Source organism: Paramisgurnus dabryanus, chromosome 7, assembly GCF_030506205.2.
Source record: "Paramisgurnus dabryanus chromosome 7, PD_genome_1.1, whole genome shotgun sequence".
Classification (NCBI taxonomy): Eukaryota; Metazoa; Chordata; class Actinopteri; order Cypriniformes; family Cobitidae; genus Paramisgurnus; species Paramisgurnus dabryanus.
This window is the reverse complement of record NC_133343.1, coordinates 19,981,948-20,009,355: the sequence shown is the minus strand read 5'-3', so window position 1 is coordinate 20,009,355 and position 27,408 is coordinate 19,981,948. Positions and strand designations below refer to the sequence as shown.

Here is a 27,408-nt window from a genome sequence, read left to right as displayed (position 1 = left end):
TTTGGTAAGAAGACTAACATATGTACTAATATATACATTTTAGACATTTAACTCAGATGAACTTTCTGTGATTTGCATATTAGCCTTCCTCATAACAGTATGTACTAAGGCTTATTCTACAAGCAGGTGTTTCGTTGTTTTACTTTGAAAAACTACGTACAAAGTACACCTGCTGTTTTCTTAAAGGAACCATACATCTTAACTGCCATCCATGTTGCCTTGAAGATTAATAAGCTTCAGAGGTTTGGTGTGCTTTGTGGAGCTCATTATTTGAGTTGCTGCCACAGGGGAATATTTCTTGTTTGGAGAACATGCTGGCGTCTAAAACGAACACGTGTGACGTAAACAGTTACGTACATCCACTGACGTACTGGTATAGATTCAAGCAATAGACTAAATCAAACCATTTACATCTAGGTTGCCTTATGAAAATTGTGAAATTTCAAGATGAGTAAATCCTAGTTTACACTGGGTTGTATTTTTAATACTAGATGAACATCATGTTCATCATCATGTTTCTTGCTAGTAGGCACACTCCTCACACGTTAGCATTGCCGTTGAGCTGGGAATTCTGTCCTCCTCATTTTCCTGCCCTAGTTAAGCAACCATCTGAGATCGCACACATTCACGCATGCACACAGAAGCAGACTCTCTAGTGGTCTGTTTCACAGCTGGGCCTGTTTCTATATTGTTTGTCACCATTAACACTATTAATATAGTGTACACTTCATACACTTATTTTGCTCTTAAATTAATTTGTGCGAAGGCTTGTTGATAAAAGCACCAATAGAATCTTACACTGCTGTCAATGTTTAAAAATAATTATCAAGACAATCAAATTAAAGAGATGTAACTATTAGAATTATGTTGTGACTAAACAAAGTGAATTTAATTTTTTTTTTTTTTTAGCGTGGAAATAATTTTCCTTGAAATGCTTTTTAAACAGTATTTAAGCAGTTCCCTATCTTTTCTGGGCTATTATTTACTGCTTTTGCTTAGTTATTCAGTCAGAGTCATGCATCTTAAAAAAATTTTTCTGCAAGTTTTAGTTTTCTATTGGAAGAAGTTAAAGGATAATTCCGGTATTTAACACTTTGAGTCTCATTTCTGGTTTGTTTTGGATGAACTACAGTGATGGACACTGAAATTTTGACAATGGGTCATGTCTTGACTTTTTGACTCGTTTAGAAGCGTCTCTTGACTGCTTCAGAATGGAAGTCAATGACCATGCACAAACATGTCATTAAAACAACACTTAACATTCATTTTCAAAACTGTGCTACTCACCGAGTGGTTCGTGGTGTTCGTTGCTGATTAAAAACAAGTAGTGTAGCGAAATACAGTTTCTGTCGTGTTTTATTTGGCATTTTGTAAAATTCCATTGACTTCTCTTGGAAGACTCATTGCTTGCTGATATATCACTCCGCCGCCGGAAACGGAAAAGGGGTCTGTTTACATGTGGTTGTAGTTTTTTCGCTCGGTTTCGCTCAGAATTTTTTTTCCCATATTTGATGGCTCAGTGACCAGCCTTAGGTTTGAGGTTGAGCTCGATTGTGACTGTCTATACGCTAGACACCGAGTTCCGTTCAGCGTCCTTGTACGGCAAAGTGGTTGTCGCCATCAAGTGGTCGGGAGTGTGCTAACGCTTCAGACTCAAATATAGAGCGGAAGTATATACGCAGTTGTAAGGTATCTGAAAAAATAGTTCCACTATAGCAAATAACACGGATTGAAATCATACATTGCACGGATATATTTGTTTTTAATCATCAACAAACACCATGAACCACTCGGGGAGTAGCACAGTTTTGAAAATGAACGTTAAGTGTTGTTTTAATGACATGTTTGTGCATGGCCCTTGACTTCCATTCTGAAGCAGTCAAGAGACGCTTCTAAACGAGTCAAAAAGTCTAGACACGACCCATTGTTAAAATTTCAGTGTCCATCACTGTAGTTCATCCAAAACAAACCAGAAGTGAAACTCAAAGTGTTAAATACCGGAATTATCCATTAATATATGAGCAGAATTATATTTTGTCCATTAAATAATTTCAAACATTTAAGCATACAACTTCAGATCAAAAGATTTTAAAGATCATGAGAAACATTTTAGTCAAGTAACCCAAAACCTTTGATTGGCTTGAGAGGGTGTGTAGTGCTCTTCCACCATACAATATAGTACTCATTTTTGCTCCACTTAAAGCAACACCAAAGAGTTTTTTTTGACCTTAAAATAACGTTTCCAAAAAAGTTTCAGTCGTTTATCCAGTCGAAACAGTGTGAACGGCACCTTCACATTCGCTTTGAAGCCCTCTATCATTCGCACTAAAGAAGTTTCCAACCGTCGGGTCGCGGCCCTGTAGTTCGAGTGAAAACTACAAAAACTTGCTTTACGGCAGACCTACAATCCAATCAGAGCATGCTTTGCTGCAGTAGGCTAAATTATTTGCGACAGTGGTAATGGACAATTCCGCAAAAACTCTTTTTGTTTTGTGCCACCATACTTACTCGTGTAACTACTCATGTAACAGTCTTTAAATTGGGAAACATGGAAGTGTTTGGTGGCTTCTAAATTCATCCCTGTTTGTGAATGGGGCTAGGCTAAATGCTAACACATTGACGGCGCGCTGTACAAAGATTAAGTGCACACATTGAAAAAAAGATAGGTATGTATTAATTCGTCTAATTTGAGGTAAGAACGTAGTAAAATATTGAAAAACAGTGTTTTCCTTTAACTGCTTGCCAATTGAATGTGTTAATTTAGTGCAGTTAATTAATACAAAAATTTATGAAATTAAAAATGATGCTTTTTGACCTTTTGCAAATTAATGTCTGGACCCTCTGAGCAATTCCAGCTTAAAGTACCAAATACATTTAAAGGATGTTTTTAATAAGTACTGCAGGCACTTACTGAGAACAGGTTGCTCATAATGAGTAGTCAAACCTATGCAGATCTCTTTGATTTACACAGTTCAAAAACAGACAGGCGAAGTGCAACACAATAAACAATTTGTTCAAGTCTATAGAGGAATTAACTATTCATTTAATGGAGTGTCTTAAAAACTCAGCATCCATGGCATGTTATGTTCAACAATAAGGGCAGGGCTGCGTTTCCCAAAACCTTCTTAGCTATACGTCGTTCTCAATTTGTAACTTAAGCTGTACCTTATCGTTAATACATGTCACCACTGTGATAAAAGCTTGTGTACATAGCAGTCTATATGTATAATTAAAAAAAGTTGCAATTCACTCTGTGTTCAATTAGGCAAATCCTTTTTTATTTAAAGGTGACATAGAATGATTGAACGGGGTATTTATCGTTGTTCTGTGATGTGACATGTAGATAAATTTTTTTTTGTTTGGGTCTGTAATGCCTTAGCCTGACTACGTCAGACTTTGTACTTCCGCTAAATTTCATTACGCTTCTGTACTCAGTCTGAGATACCTCCCATTCAAACCGTTTTCCTCAGGTTTCAAAACAACCGGCGAATCAATGAACAGAGGGCGGGCTGAGAGCCGTGACGTAGACGCTAAGCGCCGAATGTACGGTTGTAGTTTGTAGTGGACATGGAGGCACAGAAAGCTATTTGCTCTGTTGTGGAGAACCGGCACTTGCCAACTTAATCCCGAACAAGAAAAGTGTTTGTTAAACATTTTGAATGGAGATTATGTTCTTGCCCTACTCCCGACAGGTTTTGGGAAAAGTTTAATTTATCAACTATTATCGATCGTCAGCGAGAAACTGTGTGCAGCACAGCTTGACGTGCACAACAATCGATATCATGGAAGGAAATTTCATTGTTCACAGTTAATGGTGGAGGACGCGTGGGCAAACATTCTTTGGTGACGTTCCTGATTAACCAGAAAAAAAGGTAGGAAGATTTAATTTACATATGGTTATGGCTGTCTGGTGGAAGAGTTTGAGAGAAGAGAGGGGCGTTCCTCCACTTAGACGTGAGTGGAAAGACACCGTAAGGATAGTGTTCAACTAGCTCTGGCCCGATTTACTTTACATAATCTGCATAAGTCGTTCATAGCCATGTTAACTTCGGTATTTCGCTCGATGGGTTTGTTTTCACATCATGCGTGTGTTTTACAGCAGAAATTTGATGCGGCTGAGCTGGCGCATAACGCACATCATATCCAAACGTTATGTGATTGGCTTACGTTTAGACCAATGATTTTAAACTTCAGACAAGCCCCTCCCATGAGAAGGAAAACGATTGTCAATTATGCCCAGCCAGACTCTGTCTATGAAGCGAAGCAAAATAGCAGAGGATGGTTCTACCAGGCTAGTAATGCCTTAGAAGCTTCCTAAAAACCTCTCTCAGATAGCTCTATTAGGGTAGGGGATTTTAAACAAGTGGTTTTGCACCTATTTGGCTCCCCCTACTGGCTTAACTTGCAATCTCATTACTGATTGGCTGACTTTGCTGCCACCCAAAAAATGTAGCCAATTATTTTAAAGTGGAGGGGCAGTGAGATGCCTGTGATGTCATAAACATCAGTTTTTCAGATTGGGACGTTTTCTGGCTGACATTTCTAAAAGAGGAATTTCTATGAGACTGAGATGTTTAGCATGTCTAGCACTTTTTGTATGTTCGTGAATGCGGGTAGACTACCATTATTCAACAAAGATAAGGTTAAAATGGTTTTTCATTCTCTGTCCCCTTTAAAGAATAAAACATTCACATAAATAGGCATCGTTCCACTGATGGTTGTTAGCTTTTTAATTATACTTTCCAAAGGTACATTAGCTGCGAACTAAGATGCTTCAGTATTTAAGCTGCAAATGAATAAATCAAGTAAAAATTGCATGCCAATGCAGCAAATTCAGCAGATTTTTGATCTTGTTGATTTGACTTGCCGTGTCAATTTCAACGGAGCAGCCCCGAAATTCATCTTATTGAGGCTTCTCCTTCTTTCATTATCTCTGCATGCTAGCTTTTTTAAATATGTTTCGCATGTTGTGCCTTAATAGAGTAGTTAAATCCACCTTGGTTGTGGTGTAAATGAAGACATTCTGGCAAATATACAGTGGTATGCAAAAGTTTGGGCACCCCTGACAATTTTTATGATTTGGTTGTATGGATCAGCAATTTCATTTTGATCTTTCAAATACTGAAGTAATATTTTCAATAGTGAAATTAGGTTTATTGGATTAACAGAAATGCATAAAAACGAAATTAGACAGGTGCATACATTTGGGCACCCTTGTCATTTTGTTGATTTGAATACCTGTAACTACTTAGCACTGATAATTGGAACACACAATAGGCTTTATGCCCAGCTGCACTACTTTCTGAAATTCAGCCAGCTCCTTGTTTACTGTCTGCTATTATTGGACAAACTGATAAATCCAGGTGTGCCTGACCTCAGTAGTCACAACAACAATTATCAGACACACCTGGATTAATCAGTTTGTCCAATAATGGAAGACAGGAAACAAGGAGCTGGCTGAAGTTCAGGAAGTAGTGCAGCTGGGCATAAAGCCTATTGGTTTGGTGAGATCATTAAGGGGTTGTGTACACCAAAACTTTTACGGCCCATGGCCGGCGCATGTTTTCAATTGTTTCCAATGGAAGCTTGGCGTTTTTCAAATAAGCCAGCAGCTAGCGGTTTTCTTCCGTGCTGAAAACCGGCGCACGGAGGTTTTTCCGCGCTCAGCGCTGAGCACCGATAGTTGAAAAATGTTCAACTTTGGATGAAAAGCTCCGCTCATCAATGTCAGTTCTCACGCAGCCGTCCAATTACAGTGGAGGAGGGGCGGGGCAAGTATCACAGCAACCAACCGTCTCACAGCTGACGTATTAGAGCTACTAAAGCGCTTAGCTGAAGAAAGCTGGCACTCAGCTGAAAAACAGCTGGCATTCGGCGTTGTCCAGGCGTTTTAAGCCGCGTTCAAAAGTTTTGGCGTACACAACCCCTAAGCCTTGAACTTCATAGACAGGTGCATCCAAGTTGTTCTTCTCCTTGACTCTCCTCTGAATGGCAACATGGATGCCTCAAAACAACACTCAAATAACCTGGAAAAAAAATTGTTCAACATTATGGTTTAGAGGAAGGCTACATAATTTTTTTTCAAATGTTTTATAACTGCAACTGCAGGCCACATTCTTTTTAAACATTCAAAATAAACGGCCCCACTTGCATACTATACTGCTTGTATAGTCTTCAAAGGTCAACAAAATTTTCACATTATATTTATATATTATATATTTTTATATGTTATATTTGAAGTAGACAGACAGGCTCCAAAAATGCATCCATTAGGCTTTATCTGTAAACTGTACTGTAAACGCGCTGCTTGCGCATCCAGTGTCCAAGCACAATAAACGCATAAAACAGTTTGTTTTTATATATTTTAAGTGTAATGCTATTTCCTTGTGCGACGCACTGATATAAACGATCCTTTCAAAGGCAAGTGAAGGCATACTGCAGATGCATTGGAGTAGTTTATGCATGATACGCTTGGAGATGAAGTTGCAAGTTTTGCACGGGTTTGATATAAAATAAAATATGCAAGGCTGCCTGGATTTAGTTGTTTGCAATTTGAATAGTCCTAATAAATTCAATTTAAGGTTTTTCTGAAATGCTTCTTTTATAAAAAAAACACTGCTATGTCATAACACAGTGAAGCACCTTTTGCACAGAATGAACAATTGATTGTCGACTGATTGATATGAACCTATTCAGCACCATCGCCATGGACAGAACCTGGTTACGTTTTACATAAGTATACCTTAAGAAACCCATTAACGTGCAGTTTGGGAAACATGCCTAGAAAAGGTATCCCTGTTGTTAAGGTTTACCTTAAGAGTCTTCATAGCGCATTAAGAGACAAGCAGCCCAGGTCGGTCCAGGATCCTGTGCACAAATTGTCTTCATTTGGGACTTTTTCAAAGCAAATATTGATATATGTGATAAACTTGCAATGTCAGATAATTAATTTGATTAGAATCCAATGTAATAACACTTAAAATGTTATGTAAAAACATGTATTTTGTGATGCTTACTCTAGATTTTGCTGAGCCTCTGGCCATTCCCTCTTACATGGAACCAGACCTCCCCAGCCCCAGCCTTCCCGCCATCAGCACACTAGACAACCAGCCTCCGGAAGAAAGCATCGCCATCCTCACCTCAATGGGCTTCCCCAGACATCACACCATCCAGGCTCTCAAAGCCACAGTGAGTGCCCAGCCAGGATCAATTTCCCAGCTATGTGACCCACGCTATGTCACATTATATGTCCCTCGCGACCCTACAGAGGACAAATGGGTTCAGAGAATGGATTGATCGTTTGATAGGGATTTGCTTTGTTAGCTCAAGAAGAAATAGTTTAGAAGCAAATAAAAAATGCTGCCATGCTTTTTCAAACCTGTAGGTAATTTTTTCCATTGAAGTGAAAATAGAAACTATTACACAGCTTTTGTTATACTATCCATAATGACTACATTTAAAAATAATTATAATAAGTGCACTTTTACAGTATAGTATAGTATAGACATATATTTATTGCTTGTCTGCGTTCTCCTAAAGCTCACTTTCAGTCACATTTTGCACATGTGATCCCATCTGTGAAATCCAGATTAAAGTCTGATAATCCAAATATGAGGAGCATCAAATTTGATTTCACTCATTGATTTCACATTAAGTCAGTCATTGATATGGCCTTACTCAATCAGTATTAAAGATATCAAAGTTATATTTTACACAATGCTTTTTACGTTATTTTCCTGACCAAATATGATACACGTAGGGAGAAGACGTCCACTTGTTTAACAATGTCTACTTTTGTGTGCCACAGAAATAACAACAAATAACCACATAAAGATTTTGGAAATGGCATGAGAGTGCATGATGATTAATAAAAAATAATAATATGTATATAGTATAATGTGTATATATATAAGCATCACTGCATTTAACTCTTTGGAAAGGGAGTTGTTTTGGTACTCACATTATTATTGTACTCTCACGTGACTGACATGCAAAACAAGTCCCAGCGTGTCAGGATCGGTTCTGTCACTGGACTCTCACTGGACAAGCATGTGAGAGTAGAGACGCCTTCTCTGATGTTTAACTACTTGGCTGACCTTCAGATTCTCTTAATGTATTTTTAAAAGTTTGTACATGTTTACATTTGAAGGAAATGTGATTTGTAATGGTTGGAAGTTGTTCAGAGGTCACTGAAACTGAAAAGACTCTGTCTTTATTCAGAATAGACTAATTCACTTGGATGGGCCATTCTAGTATTCATTTAAATATAAATATACTGACTAACATTTTAGATCTTATAAATATTTACAGCAGTGTTTCCAGACATTCCCATTTTCTTAATTCTTTATAGAACGTGCCTCTTTGTATGTATTTCTTATTGCCTTATTGTGCTTTTGGCAATTTTCTGGTGTTTTATGTGTGCATGTCAGTGTGTGTGTGTGTGTGTGTGTGTGTAACCAATAATAGCGCAGTGACAAGTGGACGTCTTCTCTCGACGTGTCTCATATTTGGCCAGGAAAAACAACAACGTCAGGACACATTTGCTTTTAGTGAATCACAGCGCTATTTCAGATTAGTGCCGATGCCCAAATGTGCCTTTCACCACCTTATCCTCCTATGACCCGAGCTTTGGTTTGTCTTTTTTTAGATTTCTTTCAGCTATTTTGGGGATAAAATAATTTATTTAAATAAAATAAAATACCCAATTATTTTTCTTTGAACATGAAGCGGTGTAATTGTCCACGCAGTGGCGGATCTAGACCATTTTAACTGGGGGGGGGGGGATCTGGGGCCAGTTGTACTGTTAGAGGGGCCAGTTGCATTAAGACCTTATTCTTGTCATATTATTTTCTGCATTGCACTGCAAAAAATGATTTTCAAGAAAAAACTTAGTATTTTTGTCTTGTTTTCAGTAAGAATATCTAAAAATTAAGTCTAGTAATATGTCTAGTTTTTAGACTAAATGTATCAAATGTAAGTTATTTTGTGCATAAAACAAGCAAAAAATCTGCCAATGGGGTAAGAAAAAAATCTTAAATTTTTTTCTTAAACCCTAAATACATGTTTTATGCATAAAATCACTTAAATTTGATATTTTTGGTCTAAAAACTAGACTTATTTTCTTGGGTAGTTTTGCTCATCAAGAAAAAGCTATTTAATTTAAGAATTTTTTGATATTTTTACTGAAAACAAGACAAAAATACTAAGATTTTTTTTCTTGAAAATCATTTTTTTGCAGTGTGCACTAAAGACATTAACAGGCCAAATGCCATGTTTATGCTACTGTCTAATTACGGATGTAAAAAAGAAACGATCGCAAAAAATTTGTTAAAATAATTTCACACCCCACATTTAGGGGAGTCACAACGGGGTCCAAGCTTGTTGTCACAGGGGCACTGGCCCTCGCTGGCCCCTCCTTAGAACCGCCACTGTGTCCACGTTTGTGTACAACGGTTCCTGTTACACAGAATTAAGTATTATGGTCCAAACAACAACAAATGTGATGTCCATGTATGTTGGCACACCAGGTCTTAGGAGGTTATAGTGACTTTGTTCAAATCAAGGGCTTTCCATTGGTCTGGTTAAAAATATCTCTGCCCTGAGGACATCATTTTGATGTTCAGTGTTTAAACTTTGCTGTTTTTTAATTAGGAATGAGTAGCATAAAAAGAGAATAGCATTAGCAGCTCAAAAGGTCATGGGTTCAAACCCAGAGGGAACAAACATAGCGATAAAAATGTGTACTTTGGATAAAAGCATGTCCCAAATGCATAAATTAGATATAAAATGTTATGTAGTCAAGTGCCAGTGTAGTTGGCTTGAAAACACTGGCAGCTTTTTTGTGATTTTGTCAACCAATCAAATGTCTGCTCCTTTTCTAACCGACTACAGAACAACAATTTGGAACGAGCACTTGATTGGATATTCACCCATCCGGACTGTGAGGAAGAAACTGAGGCCATGTCAGACACACCGGATACAGAGCCAAATGATAACAGCTTCTCAAACGCCAACGCCAACAGCGACTCCTTACTGACCCCAGATCAGGAGCCTTCCAGTCCTCTTTTCAGAGATGGACCCGGGCGTAAGTGCCTACTACTCACTGCAATGAAAAAATGGGTGAACAAATGAACAAAATGTCCATTTTTTTTATCTCACGTTATTTTTTACTCAAAGGTTATGAGCTGTTTGCCTTCATCAGTCATATGGGAGCATCAACGATGTCTGGCCATTACGTCTGTCATATCAAAAAAGAGGGAAGGTATGTTGATAAAATATTTTATTTTATAATATATATATATATATATATATATATATATATATATATATATATATATATATATATATATATATATATATATATATATATATATTGTTTTATTTGTGACAACATTTATGTATCATTTAGTTAAATTATTACACATTTTTGAAAACATTTACAATCATAATATGTATTGTACTGGTTTAAAGGCACAATATGTCATTTTCCATTTACAAACAACCCAGTCGAAACACTGGTTAAAATAAATATAATTTAAAACATTTGAGTTCATGTAAGAACACATGATCAAAATGTATAACACTATGCTAGTGATTTTTTTTATTGTGCCTAAAAGAGAGCAAAGGGATGAGTTCATAGAGAGTGAACAACTGAGTGCCCTTATATGGAATTGTTGTGGGAGTGTGTTATGCTAATCACTAGCAATTAAGAATAATTCTGATAAATTACGCGTGCATAAGTATAAAACTTGCACAAAATGATTATTTAATGGAAATTTATGAGGATCACACTTGATCTGTTTTATTTCCTTCATCATGTATTTCATTCTTTCATCATTTTTAATATCTTTTATCTCTCCTAGATGGCTGATTTACAATGACCACAAAGTGTGTTTGTCAGAGAAGCCTCCTAAAGACTTGGGCTACATATATTTTTACCGGCGCCTGTCAAGCTTATAGATCTGGACCTTCATAGTCTTTATGCACAAGAGAGGTGTGGGATACCACTTACATTGCTGGAAACTAGGAAAGCATTTACATCTGTGAGAGACGGAGAGAGGACCTTCCAGTCCCTGCCAGGACCTGCACCTGCGCTCGTCACACGTGAATGGTCAAGCAGGAAACCGAATGTGTTTTGTTTATTTGTTGGTTTTGTGTCTGCGTTATTGGTACAGTGGGATACGTGCAATTTTAGGTATGAAGATTATTTTCCTAATAGATTATTTTCTCTTTTAATACTTTGAGCTCCTATGCCAGTATTTTCAAAAACTTAATTTTAAGGAAATGTGTGCCTGCGGTACAAAGTGTATTTACTGCCATTTCAAAAGAATGTATTCACTTTAGTTTATTTCATCCTCTTTGAGGTATGCAGTTAAAGATATATTTAATATTTTAAAGGGACACTTTTTTTTCAAAAATATGCTCATTTTCCAACTCCCCTATAGTTAAATATTTGATTTTTACCGTTTTGGAATCCATTCAGCTGATCTCTGGGTCCGGCGGTACCACTTTTAGCATAGCTTAGCATAATCCATTGAATCTGATTAGACCAAAAGAGAAAATATCGAAAACTCTTTGGTTATTTTCTAGTGCAATGCTAATGGTCTAATCAGATTCAATGAATTATGCTAAGCTATGCTAAAAGTGGTACTGCCAAACCCTGAGATCAGCCGAATGGTTTGCAAAACGGTAAAAAATCAAATGTTAAACTCTAGGGGAGCTGGAAAATGAGCCTTTTTAAAAAAATGGAGTGTCCTTCTAAAACCGACTTAAAAAGTAACATCTGCCACATGCTTTTGTTACAGCAATATATTTACTAGGCCATAAAGAATTAAGATAAGGATGTTTTTTTGTGGCAGTCGTGTGTATTATGCTCCTATAGGTTGGCCTTATGTGTTTCTGTTGATATATATGCTAGATATTCCAGCATTAGAAATTAATGCATATATGTGGCACCATCTGCTGGTTTTATCAATCATTTAAGTCTGTTCTCACTAGCATGCAAAGTTTAAGATTTACATACCTTTAGGCAGATGATCTCAAGTTTAAACTTGGGAAAACTCAAAGTCTGTAGTTGCTTTTTATATATATGTTTATATCATCTCTTTGGTTCATGGGTCTGTTGTCCCTAAGGTCTATGATAGCTTTCAGTCAGTATAACTGACCAAATAATGCACCAATATCATTAATCATATGTTGATACAATATTCAAGTGTTTTTTTTTAAAGAAACACTCAACAGTTTAAGGACTGAAATTGATTTAAAGTTTCGGTTGATATGATTCTCAGTCTCAAAGAATGTCAAAGTATTTCTGTTCTGTACTGAAGCAATATTTAATAACAAATCTATTCTTTCTTTTACGGTAAATTACATTCAAGCTTTATGACATATCTGACACACTAAGCTTCACATTATTTTCACTGACTACAGGGTCACAACCCTGGAAATTTAATTCATCTTGCTGAAAAAATGTCATTATCAAACACAATTTTGCATGTATCATTTAAAGGGACATTTTTTGGAAAATATGCACATTTTTCAGCTCCCTAGAGTTAAACATTTAATTTTTACAGTTTTGGAATCCATTCAGCCGATCTCCGGGTCTGACACTACCACTTTTAGCATAGCTTAGCATAATCCATTGAATCTGATTAGACCATTAGCATTACGCTCAAAAATAACCAAATAGTTGATATTTTTCCTATTTAAAACTTACGGAAACTAAAAATTTTGATTTTCTAGGCAGATATGTCTAGTAACTATACTCTCATTCTGGCATAATAATCAAGGACTATGCTAACGAAACATGACTGCAGGTGGCGCAATGATATTACGCCATTCCCGAAAATAGTCCCCTTGATTACTTTCAATAGCAGAGGACAATTTACGGCAACAATGTCCTTGATTATAAGTCAAGTTTTAAAAATATCGAAACTCTTTGGTTGTTTTTGGCGTGTTGCTAATGGTCTAATCAGATTCAATGGATTATGCTAAGCTATGCTAAAAGTGGTACCGCCAGACCCGGAGATCAGGTGAATGGATTCAAAAACGATAAAAATCAAACGTTTAACTCTAGGGAAGCTGGAAAATGAGCCTATTTTCAAAAAAAGTTGAATGTCCCTTTTAAGCGTATGATTGGAAGTTTAGTATTTATTGTTAAGTGAGGCCTGTTCATCTCAATGTATTTCAACCGGATATCGCACATACGTTTGTGAACTGTACCCTGTCATGTTTCTTTATATTGTGCACTATGTGTTAGGTTGGGAGTTCTTTTCCCTTTACCTTTTTGTGCCTTTTCTTCATTCGCTTGCCCATCCAAGGCTGCTTATTGGGTCCTCTCTCTCTTTTTCTCATTTCTTTTTTTCACCTGCTCCTCACTCTATTCCTCTCTCATTCTATATTGGGTGTGAAAGTGGATGCTTTTACCCCACCATTCTCAAACATGCCTTGATATTATCAGTATGTGCACTAAAACTCAAGAGGTTAGTCAGTAGGCATTTTGCAATATATTACTGATCTTTAGTGGGTTCCGTTTTTAATTTTTATTGTTGTTTTTTGCAAAAAAGGTGTGCCAATACTGTAGCTACTTTACAAACTCGCCCACTTTGTTTGTTATAAGTTGTTTTTTAATGGATTTTTTGTTTAGAACACACAAGCCGAACAAATGCAGGAATTCTCATTTTAAATCTGTTCAAACATACCTGTGACTCATAATGTTTGGATTGTTCAATAAAGTCCACAGTTGTTTAACTGTGTCGTTTTCATATTTGGCAACCCTTGCATAAAGACAGAATTTGCAAATTGTGGATTTGATTGTTTTAGTGTGTCTGAAAAAATACTTTTAAAAATACATACAGTGCATTTTGATCAGGGGCAATAAACAGGCATACAAAATCTAAAACAATATTTTATTTTTAAAACATATCTTTTGTATATGGATCATCTACAACGTTTTGCCATTTTCAAATATTGCGCCAAAATTAATAAAGAGAAATCAAAATAAGCACATCCAAAAATGTCCATTGACAATTGACCAGGTGCAAGATCAAAGGCAAAAATTAATAAAGCCTTTGGCAAACATTCAAGTTTGCGTGTACAAATTCAGAAACAAAGTTCTGATCAATGCATAATGTACAACTGACAGTATTACATTATGACTCTAATAAATAATGCGACCTCTAAAGACTTTAGTAAATCGTTGCAAGAATAGTAAATATAAGTAACAATAAAGAATGTCTTAGATTACCACCTGCATTGCAAAAATGCTAATTTCTGTATATTGTATGGTTAATATGCCATTCTTCAGATCGATTTACATTTCGAAATGCAAAATAGTGTGATTATATATATAAGTCATAAAAATGAAAGGTATTGATTAAAATAGGCATGTCAAGTTCATGCATATAAAGAAATCTACGGCATTCAAAAATAAGTATATTCGGCATGCGGTCAGGATTAATTTTTATGACTTCATCTAGACGATCACACCTGAGATTGTACAAAATTCTAGAAAAAGGTTTGGCTTCAGGCATCATATAATCTACAGTACAGTATCTACCATTCTGCTACAAAGCACATGCCTGTGCCGACTATTCATGAGCATATACAGGGCTTTCCAAATAGTTTTGGATACAGAATAATAAATACACAGCAGAGTAATTCAATAAATATAGAAATAAATAACACTTGAAAGTGGGTGCTTATTAAATGGATTTGCATGCTTTCAATAACATTATTAAAATAACTTCTTGCACTTTGGAAATAATGAAATTATATGGTAACAAAATCAGCTGGATTAAGGTGTCTTTTTAAATAAGACATTAAAACAAATGCTTAATAAAATAGAGAGACCTACTGCAGTCCGACAGACTTACACCTTTTTAAACCATGCTTTGTATATCACATTGTGTATTAGATGCAAGCAAATTAAGTCTTGATGATTCTGCACTCCAAAAAATAGGGTTGTTTTAAAGGGGTCATATTGTGAGATTTTTATAAAGATGTAAAATACGTCTTTGCTGTACCCAGAATGCGTATGTGAAGTTTTATCTCAAAATGTCCCACAGATAATTAATTTTGGCACGTTAAAATTGCCACTTTGTAGGTGTGAGTGGGTGTGTCCTTTAAAATGCAAATGAGCGGATGACATGCAAACACTGATCGCAATGATGGTGGTTTGTTGCAATTCAAACTTAATTGTGCTGTCAATTATTTTCTGTCTCTCTATTTCTCTCTGCACTAAATTGCAGTGCTGTGGTTGGATAGTGCAGAATAAGGTGCAGTATTTTTGTAATTGGGCTTGCTTCCTACCTTACACACAGGCGAAATCTGAACGATCTAATTTTTCACATGCTTGCAGAAAATGGCTTACCCAAACAAAGTTACTGGGTTGTTCTTTTTCACGTTTTCTAGGTTAATATAAGCACTTGGGACCCAATTATAGCACTAAAACATGGAAAAAGTCAGATTTTCACACTATGACCCCTTTGAACCATGGTTGGGTAAAATATGGATAAACCCAACAGCCTACAGTAAATGAACCTAGAAATTTTTTATATTTTACCCAACCATGGGTTGAAACATGGGTGAATGAAGAAACAAAAATTATCTATAAGATTTGCATAGCACTTTACAATCATTCCTCTCTTCCGTACATGCACTTCAAAATATCCAGCAAAATAAAATGTAATGTAAGCTTGACATTAACAATTTTAAGCTACAGCGTTCAATGACATTATTGGGTATAAAACATGACACTAAATTTAAAAAGCGTTTGGCTTCAATTTTGGGCAGTTTTCTTCTTAAAAAAAACAACATAAACATTTCTCTGATAATTGTGGCAGAAGGGGCAGTAAATCAGATATCCCTGCTGATCGTAAGATTGTAACATTTCAACGATGTTTTACAAAAATCTTGGATGGAATATAGTTTTTGTCCAGTTATATCAAGAGGTCAAAGTATGGCAAGGAATGGCTTTAATCTGATTATTACATGCATGAAAAGTAAGGCTTTGTAATCCGTCCGGCAAGCTCGAGGAAATAAAGGGGATGAAGCAGCAGAGATCAGGTCAAGGGTTGAACGAAATACTCCTGTCTCTACTAAAATAACCCCACCATCTCAAATAAAAAGTGCAATTGAAGCAATTCAAGGAGTCTACTGTATGTAGTACATCTCTATATACGGTAGCCAGTAAAGTTCTCTGAGGGTTGAAGCATTATTTTTGTAAATGTAAAGCGTAGGTTCCTCTGTTCAAAAGTGAAAGTTGCTTGAAATTTTTTTGAGACTAATCAAGTTTTCCACTGGCTTCCATTGGTAACATTGCAAATCTTGCTGATATTTTCTCTATAAGGCATACTTCTACAATCTTCTCCTCACTCTTGTGCTCTTTAACTGAAGTGCAAATCTGTTAAAAGAGTATCAAACCAGCACTCAGTTCTCAGGAATGTAAAGGTGTTCTGCGGAAAACTTAAGACAGAGTTTTTGTCTGCACCGTTCCCATGAAAGACTTTGGATTTTCGTCACGGTTAAAGGGTATTCTCGCTCACATATCCAAGTTAAAAGCTCTCATGAGTAAATCCAGGTCTCCGATGTTGGCAGCCTGAAAAAGCTCAGGCTGATCCAGCATGGACAGTGCTATCCGCAGGGCAGCCCAGATGTTTCCGGACATGACCTGGTGTGAAAGCTGACGACTCTTGCTCTTCCTCTGAAGACTGAGAGCTGTCAGAAAGTTACTCGCTGCCTCCCTGCAAAAATGTTCAAACATGAATGAATGCATACATAGAGTAGCCTATGTTGCATGCATTGTATTTCAATTCTGGTGTATTTTTTCAAACCTTAAATCAGTGAACGGCAACTGTGTATCTTTATTTAAAAAGTCCCGCTGTGGGGGAAATCTGGTTTTTATTGTTGTTTATGTCTATGTGGTGTTTTTACTGTTTTAAGACAAGCCATTTAACACCATTGCAGAAAAATTTCTCGATCGCCCCCCAGTGACTGGTCCCAGTATAGGTCATAAACCCCGCCTCCCCATGTTATTCAATGGGACTTGAGACTTGAAACTAAAAAAATTAATTACACTTCAATTATCTTTTTTCCGAAGCTGGTTTCTGTCATTTAATGTAGTTTTTATCACGCTGATGTACATTCAAATGTTTGTTTTTAAAATAGGTTTGTGTTTAGTTAGTTATTTAATAATATAAAAACTGTGGTGTCCCGTCATGATTGACAGCTGTGATATCGTGTGATATGCGCATTCTACGAGAGCGAGGGCGGGGTTTTGATTTCGCGGCTTCACTTCCTGCTCACTACTGCGCATGACTGGTCCCGAAATCGCTACTGCGCAGACTCAAGACCCAAGATGTCAGCGCCATGTCTGGACACTGGCGGCTTCACTTTTCACTAATGGAAGAGAGCGCACAGGCGTCGTCCATCTTTTTTTTACAGTCTATGTCACAAACCTGTGAGCCCCCATGTTAATGCAGCTGATGCCCAGGTTGTAACGTGAGCGGATGAAGCCGGGCTGCAGCTCCAGGGCTCTGGTATAGGCCTCCACAGCCTCCTCACTTCGATCTCCATTAGCCAGCGTCGCCCCCAACCGATTCCACAGCAGGTAGTCCTGTGCACACCAAGGGCAAAAAAATTTCCTTCTCACAGTTCGGCTCAGTGTCACAGATCACAATAATTACCGGTCTGTGCCTCAAAGATTATGTGGTTATATGCTTAATACCTTTAAGATATGATCTGTTTTCTCTTTTAGGGATATAAAAATGAATTCGACCTTTACGTGCAGTGACACCACATAAAAAAGGAAGATCTAAGTTTCTGCTGCTCTAAGCACAGAAGGAGCTTCTACATCGTCATTATCTTTCATCGTATTCAAGCTCCGAGGTCCCCAGCAGGCAAGCAGACATTACCAAGTCAAGCAGATAGGGAGAATTGTCGGATGTGTGTAAATGCGATCGACACGGGGACAGGATCCGGCTTAGTAAGCATCAATCGCCACCAAGGTGACCTATAAGTTTCTGGAGTCGGCTTACATGAATGGCAAAGCCCCCCCACCCCTTAAGTGTCAAATGACCGAAAGATGTTGAGATGCCCTGTATGCCCTTTGGCACTTTGCTTTTGTCTTCTCTCTTTATGCCTGTATGATTTAGTAACAGTCTGTCAGGTGAGTACATTGAGCGGGATTTACCTCAGGTCGCACTGACAGTGCTGCATTGAAGGCATCCACTGCTTTGTTGAACTCAGAGCTGAGATTATACAGAACTCCCAACCCTGTCTGTAGGTCGGGGTCGATATTGTCCGAGCTCTGCTGGGCAGCTTCAAGGAAGAGTTCCTTCACCTCAGGAAGCAGGGGGCTGATGTGGTAGAAGACAGAAGAAGAGAGCTCAGAGACTCATAAGAGACACTGTCCTTGAGGGATGTCCCCATCAGCATTATAATTAAAAAGTGTGTCATTTATTGGCTAAGAAAAAGGGATAAAGCCTCTCTAGAGGGAGTTGAATGTTATTGGTGCCCATGACATTCTATTTAGAAGGGTTGTAGCACAAGTACAATATATTCCTCATGTCCTGGTTGGAAATCTGGTTTATGCTTGTAACTGTGTTATGAAACATGGTACCTGGAGCCTGGTCTCTTAGCTGGTTCTCTTTAAAATATTTTACTTTATGTTTGATGTACAGTACTATGCAAACGTCGTATGCCAAGTTCAGACTGCATGATTTTCAAACTAGTCAGGTCACAGATCTTTTCATGCTGTATGAATTGTCGACAACTTTTTCCCAGTCCGCAAACCACGTCTCACAACCAATTGCATGCAAGAGTGACAGGGAAACAACGCAAGGTCACACATGCAAGACCTTCAAAAAAACTTCCAGCTGCCCTGTATGTTGCTCTATCATTGGGTGTAGGTCATCGCCAATGTTATTTTCAGTCAGAACACATTTCAAATGACATGATTTTGAATCAATGACAGGTCCAGATATCTAGCATGCCAAATATCTCACGGGGGTGTCTGCGACTTTCAGTGTCGGCGTTTCACTCAGATCGCGTCTTTGATAATTCACACTGTGTGATTGTCACTCACGTGCACGAGGACTGATTTGTCTGTGATATATTTGTCGGTGATTACTCAAAACCTGTCGGCGAGTCAAAATCAGGGTTAAAATCGTGCAGTCTGAACTTGGCATTAGGCGTAAATTTGTTGTTTTAGGAACGGTACGCTGCCAGAAAAAAATTGTTAAAATATGACACCATCTGTCACTGGGGCAGTACCCATCAAAAAGGTCGAAATATGTACCATTAGGTATTATACATTTGGGACTAATAAGTACTTTTGAGGTACCAAAAAAGTAATTTGTCCTTTATATACGTATTTTCTGCATTTCTGTTGGACTTAATAGAGAGTGAGCATAAAATAAATATGGATGATCATTAAAACTTTATTGGCCTTAGACATTTGCACAATACTGTATTCATCCTTAATGTGAGCTCTTAAGCAAAAGCCGTAATTTGCTCTCTAATGATAAATAATCCGCTTATTAAGTCTGACGTCATGCAACGCTTCTGGGTCCAACCGATCTCAAATGCCATAAGGAAATAACCAAAAAAACACGCAAATGTACACTCGTATCATAATGCAAAACTACCAAAAACACCAGATCTTAATTTTTATCTCCATAACAAAATTCGGACATGGATTTATGGACATTGAGTTTTTTTTTACGAATTATTAATACATTGCTGTTGGTAACTCACAATGACTTTATAAAATTTTCACTTAAATGTGTGATATGAATAAATAGTGCTCATAAGCAGCAGTGTAAATACAACCCCAAATGTAGAAATTGTGAGTAAAAAAGGAATGAAATAATTTACTAATCTCATACAACTTATATTTTATTTACAATAGAATATAGATAACAAATCAAATGTTGAAAGTGAGACATTTTGAAATGTCATGCCAAATATTGGCTCATTTTGGATTTCATGAGAGCTACACATTCCAAAAAAAGTTGGGACAGGTAGCAATAAGAGGCCAGAAAATTTAAATGTACATATAAGGAACAGCTTAAGGACTCATTTGCAACTTATTAGGTCAATTGGCAACATGATTTGGTATAAAAAAGGCTGTCAGAGTGGCAGTGTCTCTCAGAAGTCAAGATGGGCAGAGAATCACCAATTCCCCCAATGCTGCGGCAAAAAATAGTTTTCTGAATTTCTCTGAGAAAAATTTGCAAAGAGTTTGAAGTTATCATCATCTACAGTGCATAATATCATCCAAAGATTCAGAGAATCTGGAACAATCTCTGTGCGTAAGGGTCAAGGCTGGAAAACCATACTTGATGCCCGTGATCTTCGGGCCCTTAGACGGCACTGCATCACATACAGGAATGCTACTGGAATGGAAATCATAACATGGTCTCAGGAATACTTCCTGAAAACATTGTCGGTGAACACAATCCACCGTGTCATTCGCTGTTGCTGGCTAAAACTCTATAGGTCAAAAAAGAAGCCATATCTAAACATGATCCAGAAGCGCAGGCGTTTTCTCTGGGCCAAGGCTCATTTAAAATGGACTGTGGGAAAGTGTAAAACGGTTCTGTGGTCCAACGAATCAAAATTTGAAGTTCTTTTTTAAAAACTGGGAAGCCATTTCATTCGATCTAAAGAGGACAATGACAACCCAAGTTGTTATTAGCGCTCAGTTCAGAAGCCTGCATCTCTGATGGTTTGGGGTGGCATGAGTGCGTGTGGTATGGTCAGCTTACACATCTGGAAAGGCACCATCAATGCTGAAAGGTTTATCCAAGTTTTAGAGCAACATATGCCCTCATTCAGACGTCGTCTCTTTCAGGGAAGACCTTGCATTTTCCAACATGACAATGCCAGACCACATACTGCGTCAATTACAACATCAAGATGGCATAGAAGAAGGATTTGAGTACTGAAATGGCCAGCCTGCAGTCCAGATCTTTCACCCACAGAAAACATTTGGCGCATCATAAAGAGGAAGATGTGACAAAGAAGACCTAAGATAATTGAGAAACTAGAAGCCTGTTTTAGACAAGAATGGGACAACATTCCTATTCCTAAACATTGGTCCTCCTCCAGCTGTTCCTTTATATGTACATTTCAATTTTCCTGCCTCTTATTGCAACCTGTCCCAACTTTTTTTGGAATGTGTAGCGCTCATGAAATCCAAAATGAGCCAATATTTGGCATGACATTTCAAAATGTCTCACTTTCTAAATTTGATATGTTCTCTATATTCTATTGTGAATAAAATATACGTTTATGAGATTAGTAAATTATTCCATTCCTTTTTTACTCACAATTTCTACAGTGTCCCAACTTTTTCTGATTTGGGGTTGTAATATCCTTTATTGAAATGAGTGGAGGATTGGACCTGGAAATTGATATTCCTTACGTCATGACTTAACAAGTGGATTACAATATGAAGCTTTATAAAACATTATTACCATCTTATACCAGCTAGAAACCAGCAACCATAAAGTTACCATGTTTCAGAAAAGCTACCAACCTAAAGCAATACTTCTGGATTACCTCTGTGAGGGATAAATGCACTTTTATTGGGGTTTAAAGTCAAAAGTTGTTCCCTAATCCATGTTTTCTACCAATATAAAGCTTGGAAGAGCAAGGACATTTACTAAAATAACTCCAAATGTGCTCGTCTGAAAGCTGATTGACATACAGTACAGTATGTATCTCAGATTGCTTGAGGGTGAATAAATCTTGGGTAATTTTGATATTTAGCTGGAGTATCTCTTCAAGATAGAGTTTAGATGTGATCTCTTAAAACACATACCAGCCAGTAGAGGAACAGTAAGAGAGTCTCCGTGGGCCTGGTGAGACCTGCAGGTGTGCACGGCTCTTTAGAAGATATTTGTATTTTGGGTTGTGCCTTAGCCAGCCCAGCAGTGCCTCACATGCTTCCTGCCTCATGCCTGTGTTGGTCAGGCTCACTGCCAGGGCCATGAGAGCCAGTAGGTTGTTGGGGTGGAGCTCCAGACACCTGCACACACACAAAACAGGGAAGCATCTGAAGAACCGTTGCTTTTGATGGACACTAATTAGCACACTGCCATCATAATGAGAGGCAGATGCTTCCTGCTTTAAATTCATGGATGAATACTTGTGTTATCTCTTGTATCTGCACCAGGGCCGAAGTGGGACTCATTTTCAGGCCTGTAGTTTTATGCCTTAGCCTGTCCCGACTTAGTTTATGATTGACTTTATTAAAATGTTGTAATTAAAACCTCAGTATATAAGTCTGCAATAGTTCACTGTTCTAAAAATTGCTTTAAAGTTAAGATTTATTAGAACATTTAATAACAGTATTCTTACAACAACACAATGTAATGTTTAACAGTATCAGAAGTTCTGTAAGAATTAGTGTTCAGGCTCGCTAGTATCTTGCACTGCTCCTAACTAGCTTAGCTTAACGTTAGCTTACCGGGTGTCTCATTATCCTTATTGTTGCAACTCTCATTGGTTTTAAGGAAATGATATTTGGCCACGTCAGTTTCTAGAGCTTCCTTTATTTATTTGGACATTTTCAGTGCTGCCTGTGCGCTTTCTATTATCCATTTTTATCTATTATATTTTGCTCGCATTAGTCGGATATCTTCAACAACTGACTTTTTGCCAATGTCAGGGAGTCAAAAGATAATAACGTCATCATTAACCTGCAGGCTGCACTCTGCGAGTGGGGCTGCGAAAAATAATAAATAAAAAGTAAGGCTGCTGTGAGTGCAGGCAGCCTAGGGACAGCATCCATATTTTAACCCAGTGACATGACAACACCTGCCCTCGCGGCAGACCGGCCCACTGGGAATTCTCCCGGTGCTCCTGATTAACGTATCTGGGCCTGATCTGCACTCCATGTCTACCATGTAGGAGTCCATGTCTAAATGTTTCATGAAAATATAATAAATAATCACATTATGTCACATAATAACATTAAATGGATTTTCTGTATAAAAGTTGTTTATCCTTTTATATATATTTTTTGTTTGTTTATTATTTTTAATGGCATTTCAGCATTCATGGCTATATTCAAGTTGGGGCATCTCAAATTCACCTAAACTGCATGTTGTTGCCTGTGGAAGGAAACTGGAGTACCTGAAGTAAACTCACACTGGGGGAACATGCAAACTCCAAAGGTCCTTCCATCCCGGCCGAGGCTCAAACCAGGGAGCTTCTTGCTGGGGCAACAACGTTACCAACTAAGACAATGTGCCGCTCAAATTTAGACACTGTGCCGCTCTACTTATTCACAATTACAACACTAGTAGCCATTAGTAACCATTAGCAATTAGTATTACTAACCAACTCACACTTAGTAAGTTCTAATCACTCTTACTCTTCTGATTTAAATGAGCCCAATCTACCTTTTTATGTAAAAGGTTAGGACTAGTCTCGAAGAAAAAAACAGATTACTAACTTAAACTTATAACAGCGCATTCACACGGGGCGTCAGCGTTAACGCTTCCCATTCACTTTTAATGGGTGATGTCATGCATTGCCGAACTGAATTGTGGATCCGTCGGCGCAGCGTCAGTGCCGTTGCTCGCGGCAGAAGTTGAACATTTCTCAACTTTTCAAGCGGTAACGCGTGCGTCAGCCAATCAGATCGCTTTATGCAAATAACCTAGGCAGAGCCAGCCAATTACGTTTATGGAAGAACGGAGCATGTGTAGCGACCACTGTGATTGGCTGTTGGCCACACTTCAGACAAGCCTTCCGTTAAGCGTTAACGCTTACGCCCCGTGTGAATGCGCTGTAAGACTAATATAAGCAGTTTTTGCAACCGGCCACTGTACTTAAGCATTTTTTACTTGCTCCCTTTCTTGCCTGAGATCATGATTGTTGGTACAGTTGTGAAGGACATAGGACTGTGCAAGTTGTTGTGGTGCCATCACCCAATCAGAGACCTTTGAGCGATTCATCACATGGCATTTACGGCTGGATCAATGGTTCAAATCCTTAAATGCCCAAAACTTAAATGCCACGTCTATTGGTATTATTGATCACTAACATACTATAATTTGGAATATTATATTAATCCTAAACTTCCATACTATTATGCCTGGAGTATAGTTTGTTTTTTATACAGTGAAAGTGTTGTTGAAATATTGCAACACTTTTTGGCAACAAATCAGTGGTGGGGAGAATATGGCAGATCTTATCTCTGGCATGCAATATAAATATTTGCTTTTTAGTTTGCGAACGTATGTGCACACCCGAATGTACAGCCTTGCAAAGCATAGTTTGTTTTGTACGTGTACACAGATGTTTGACGCAGGAGAGTCATTGCGACAAAATGCAATGACTCTCCTGAGCTACATACTATATTCTGTATATGCATATGTGACCGTTTACAAAAATCTGGCAGTGCACATATAGCAGACCCTCGCGTATGCCTAAAAACGGAACTAAACTTCTATTCATTTGTCGCTGTATGAATCACAGATAATACACCTTTCGAAAATTGCAATATTAAATATTATTTTGCATATTACTGGAGAGTGAAATTCTAAAACCACTTTTACTCCATAATATAAACAATGATAAAGATGCATTGTATAAATATACAACTTCAAGTGTCACTGATTAACACACACAGATTGGAGTTTTCACCCTCCAGTCGTTCAGAGGAACATTGTATGAGATGATGGCTGGCTGTTCTATACAAACTGAAAGCAATCTCCCAAAGGCCTCCCTGCTTAGGCAATGCAATTTTAATTGGATCACCGGGTTATTACAGCAGCTCTTTATCTCAAGCAAAGGACGGCACAGCAGAGAGCTTTGTCTCATTTGGTGTCACAGATAATGGCGTGGAGGTTTTGTGTGAAATTCTTCCTCTCTGCATCAGGACTTGTTGTCATTTTAATTCTGAAAGAGCTAACTTTAAGATTAAACCCTAATTCTTATTTCTCTTATCTTGAGTTTATTTTTGTCTGGGTACCTACACCATAATCACCAATGATGCATCAGAATTCTAACAGGTTGTATTATTTTGCCCACATATTCAGTCCAGTCCTAAACGTGACCACTCTAGCTCTTCACAGGCCAATCAGATGTATACAAACATCTTGTAAGGTTACTGCCTTACCTCTGGAGGGAGACAATCGCTGCCTGCTCATTCTCATTCTCTGCTTGAGTGGTTCCCAGCACCAGCCAAGCCTGCAAAGAAAATCGATATTGAACAATAAACTTTGGGGTTATCACCCTGAATCTGGTGAGGAGGTTCTATTGTATAGTGCTAAACTGGGGGAAATGACTGGTTCTTAAAGGAAAACACCACCGTTTTTCAATATTTTACTATTTCTTATCTCAACTTTTTGTATTAAGACAAATTAATACATACCTATCTTTATTCAATGCATGCACTTAATCTTTGTACAGCACGTCTTGAATGTGTTAGCATTTAGCCTAGCCCTATTCATTCCTTAGGATCCAAACAGGGATGCATTTAGAAGCCACCAAACACTTCCATGTTTTCCCTATTTAAAGACTGTTACATGAGTAGTTACACAAGTAAGTATGGTGGCACAAAATTAAACATGAAAGTGTTTGGTGGCTTCTAAATTCATCCCTGTTTGGAGCCTAAGGAATGAATGGGGCTAGGCTAAATGCTAACACATTTACAACGTGCTATACAAAGATTAAGTGCACACATCAAAAAAAGATAGGGATGTATTAATTGGTCTAAGTTGAGGTAAAAAAGACGGTAAAATATTGAAAAACTGTGGTGTTTTCCTTTAACGGCGAACAAGTTTTGTGAGGAACTGATTGGATTTGTGTTGCCACTGAATGTTGGATGTACTGTATATGCAACCTTCATAGTAGCAAGTACTGTGGTCTTAACTTAAATGTAGGACACTGGTATTAGGTATATGAATTTTTTCTAGAAGTCTTTATTTATATTTTATGCATTTGGCACTTTTATCCAAAGCGGCTAATGCAATGCTATACCAGTTCAGCTATCCGTAATGAAGCATTTATAGGGATATAAACACCAAGTAATACCAATTTATTAAATATATGCTTATTAACTGTAGGCTATGTAGGATAAGGCTGTTTTTAAAGCTGTGACATTTAATGGAATATGTTTTCATGGTTGGCTGTGTCTGCACTTGGCACGGTACAGTGAGTATAGCCTACTTATGATATTTTTTAAAAAGACAAATATCTCTAAAATTGCATTTCTTTAGTAATATTTGTTAACATTCAGCTTAGAGACAAGAGGCAAGGTATACTACCAGGAGCCCAGGAATAATCCTCTCTGGGATTTAAGTGAATTATTACATCATTAATTTGTCAGAAAAAGGAAACCTAATAAGTTTTCGCTGTGTTAATGATTTTCCATCAGTCACTGTCAACCGCTACCACAAAAACAGAGCTCTCGCTGAAAATCTTTGAGAATATGAAACCCCCGACTTAGCTAATCATGCCATGATCTGTAAGACGTTCAGTGTGGGCAAAAACTCAAACAGCACTTATCGCTGTAGGAATGGTACAAAGGATGTCAAAGGACTTTGATTGGCAGAACACATAGCATACTGTTTTCAAGCTGTGCGGACTTTGATTTGATGAAATTAAACGACTAACAGTGTTTTTCTGAGCCCACTCGCTCACCTCTGAATCCTGAGGGTCCTGCAAAACGGCTCCTTCCAGAAGCAGTACGGCGTTAGGCAGGTCTCCCTCTTTTGACTTCCGTAATCCCTCCTCAAATGCATTAGGCCAGTCTTTAAAAGGGTTATCTGTATGGAAGTAGTATCCCTGAGGAAAACAAGGAAATTATCAAATATGTGATTCATTTAAAAAAACTAAAAAAATTTTTTTTACAGTGGGGTCCCTGTTATAAATGAGATTTAAAGTTGAATATACAAGACTCTGAATACATTGATTTTGAATCATTTGACAATTAATACGGAATATTCAGGATTATTCATTACATTTTAGGTCATTAATGAAATAAGAGAAATGGTGACAGTATGCATGCTAAAAAGGCTGGGTTGTTTTTAACCCATGCTGGCTAAATATTGCACAGAACACACAGCTGGGTTACAAATTATTACAAACCATGAGTTGTAATTACCTAGCACTTGGGGGTTTAAACAACCAAGCATTGGGTCAGTTTTAACCGAGAGATGTGTTTTGCCCAACATGGGTTAAAAACAACCCAGCATTTTTAGTGTTCTCAAATCATGCTATGAAAACACAATAGACAACAATACTTAAATCCATGTATAACTGTCGATTAAGTAATCACTTGACTTATTACAAATAATAATATGATTATTATATTGTCATATGATAATATATGGGTCAATGACGTGACGATAATTATTTTGTGTCCGTATGGTTCAATTAAATGTAAAA

The 27,408-nt window shown here is 37.6% G+C and overlaps 2 protein-coding genes across 7 annotated transcripts in view; one reads left to right on the top strand and one right to left on the bottom strand.

Annotated features, from left to right (window-relative positions):
- usp13 (ubiquitin specific peptidase 13) overlaps positions 1-13,749 on the top strand; it is a 37,011-nt gene extending 23,262 nt beyond the window's left edge. For both annotated transcript variants that reach the window (XM_065240209.2, XM_065240198.2), the window contains exons 18-21: positions 7,022-7,188; positions 9,892-10,084; positions 10,177-10,261; positions 10,863-13,749. In XM_065240209.2, coding sequence (XP_065096281.1) covers positions 7,022-7,188; positions 9,892-10,084; positions 10,177-10,261; positions 10,863-10,959 — 542 coding nt within the window. In that variant the 3' untranslated portion in view covers positions 10,960-13,749. The remainder of the gene's footprint in view (positions 1-7,021; positions 7,189-9,891; positions 10,085-10,176; positions 10,262-10,862) is intronic.
- A 144-nt stretch (positions 13,750-13,893) lies between these two features.
- Positions 13,894-27,408, bottom strand: part of pex5la (peroxisomal biogenesis factor 5-like a) — a 96,828-nt gene continuing 83,313 nt past the window's right edge. For all 5 annotated transcript variants that reach the window (XM_065264904.2, XM_065264909.2, XM_065264903.2 and 2 more), the window contains 6 exons: positions 26,662-26,805; positions 25,136-25,206; positions 21,827-22,033; positions 18,191-18,356; positions 17,457-17,614; positions 13,894-16,742 (listed from right to left, as the gene is read on the bottom strand). In XM_065264904.2, the coding sequence (XP_065120976.2) occupies positions 16,541-16,742; positions 17,457-17,614; positions 18,191-18,356; positions 21,827-22,033; positions 25,136-25,206; positions 26,662-26,805 (948 nt within the window). In that variant the 3' untranslated portion in view covers positions 13,894-16,540. The remainder of the gene's footprint in view (positions 16,743-17,456; positions 17,615-18,190; positions 18,357-21,826; positions 22,034-25,135; positions 25,207-26,661; positions 26,806-27,408) is intronic.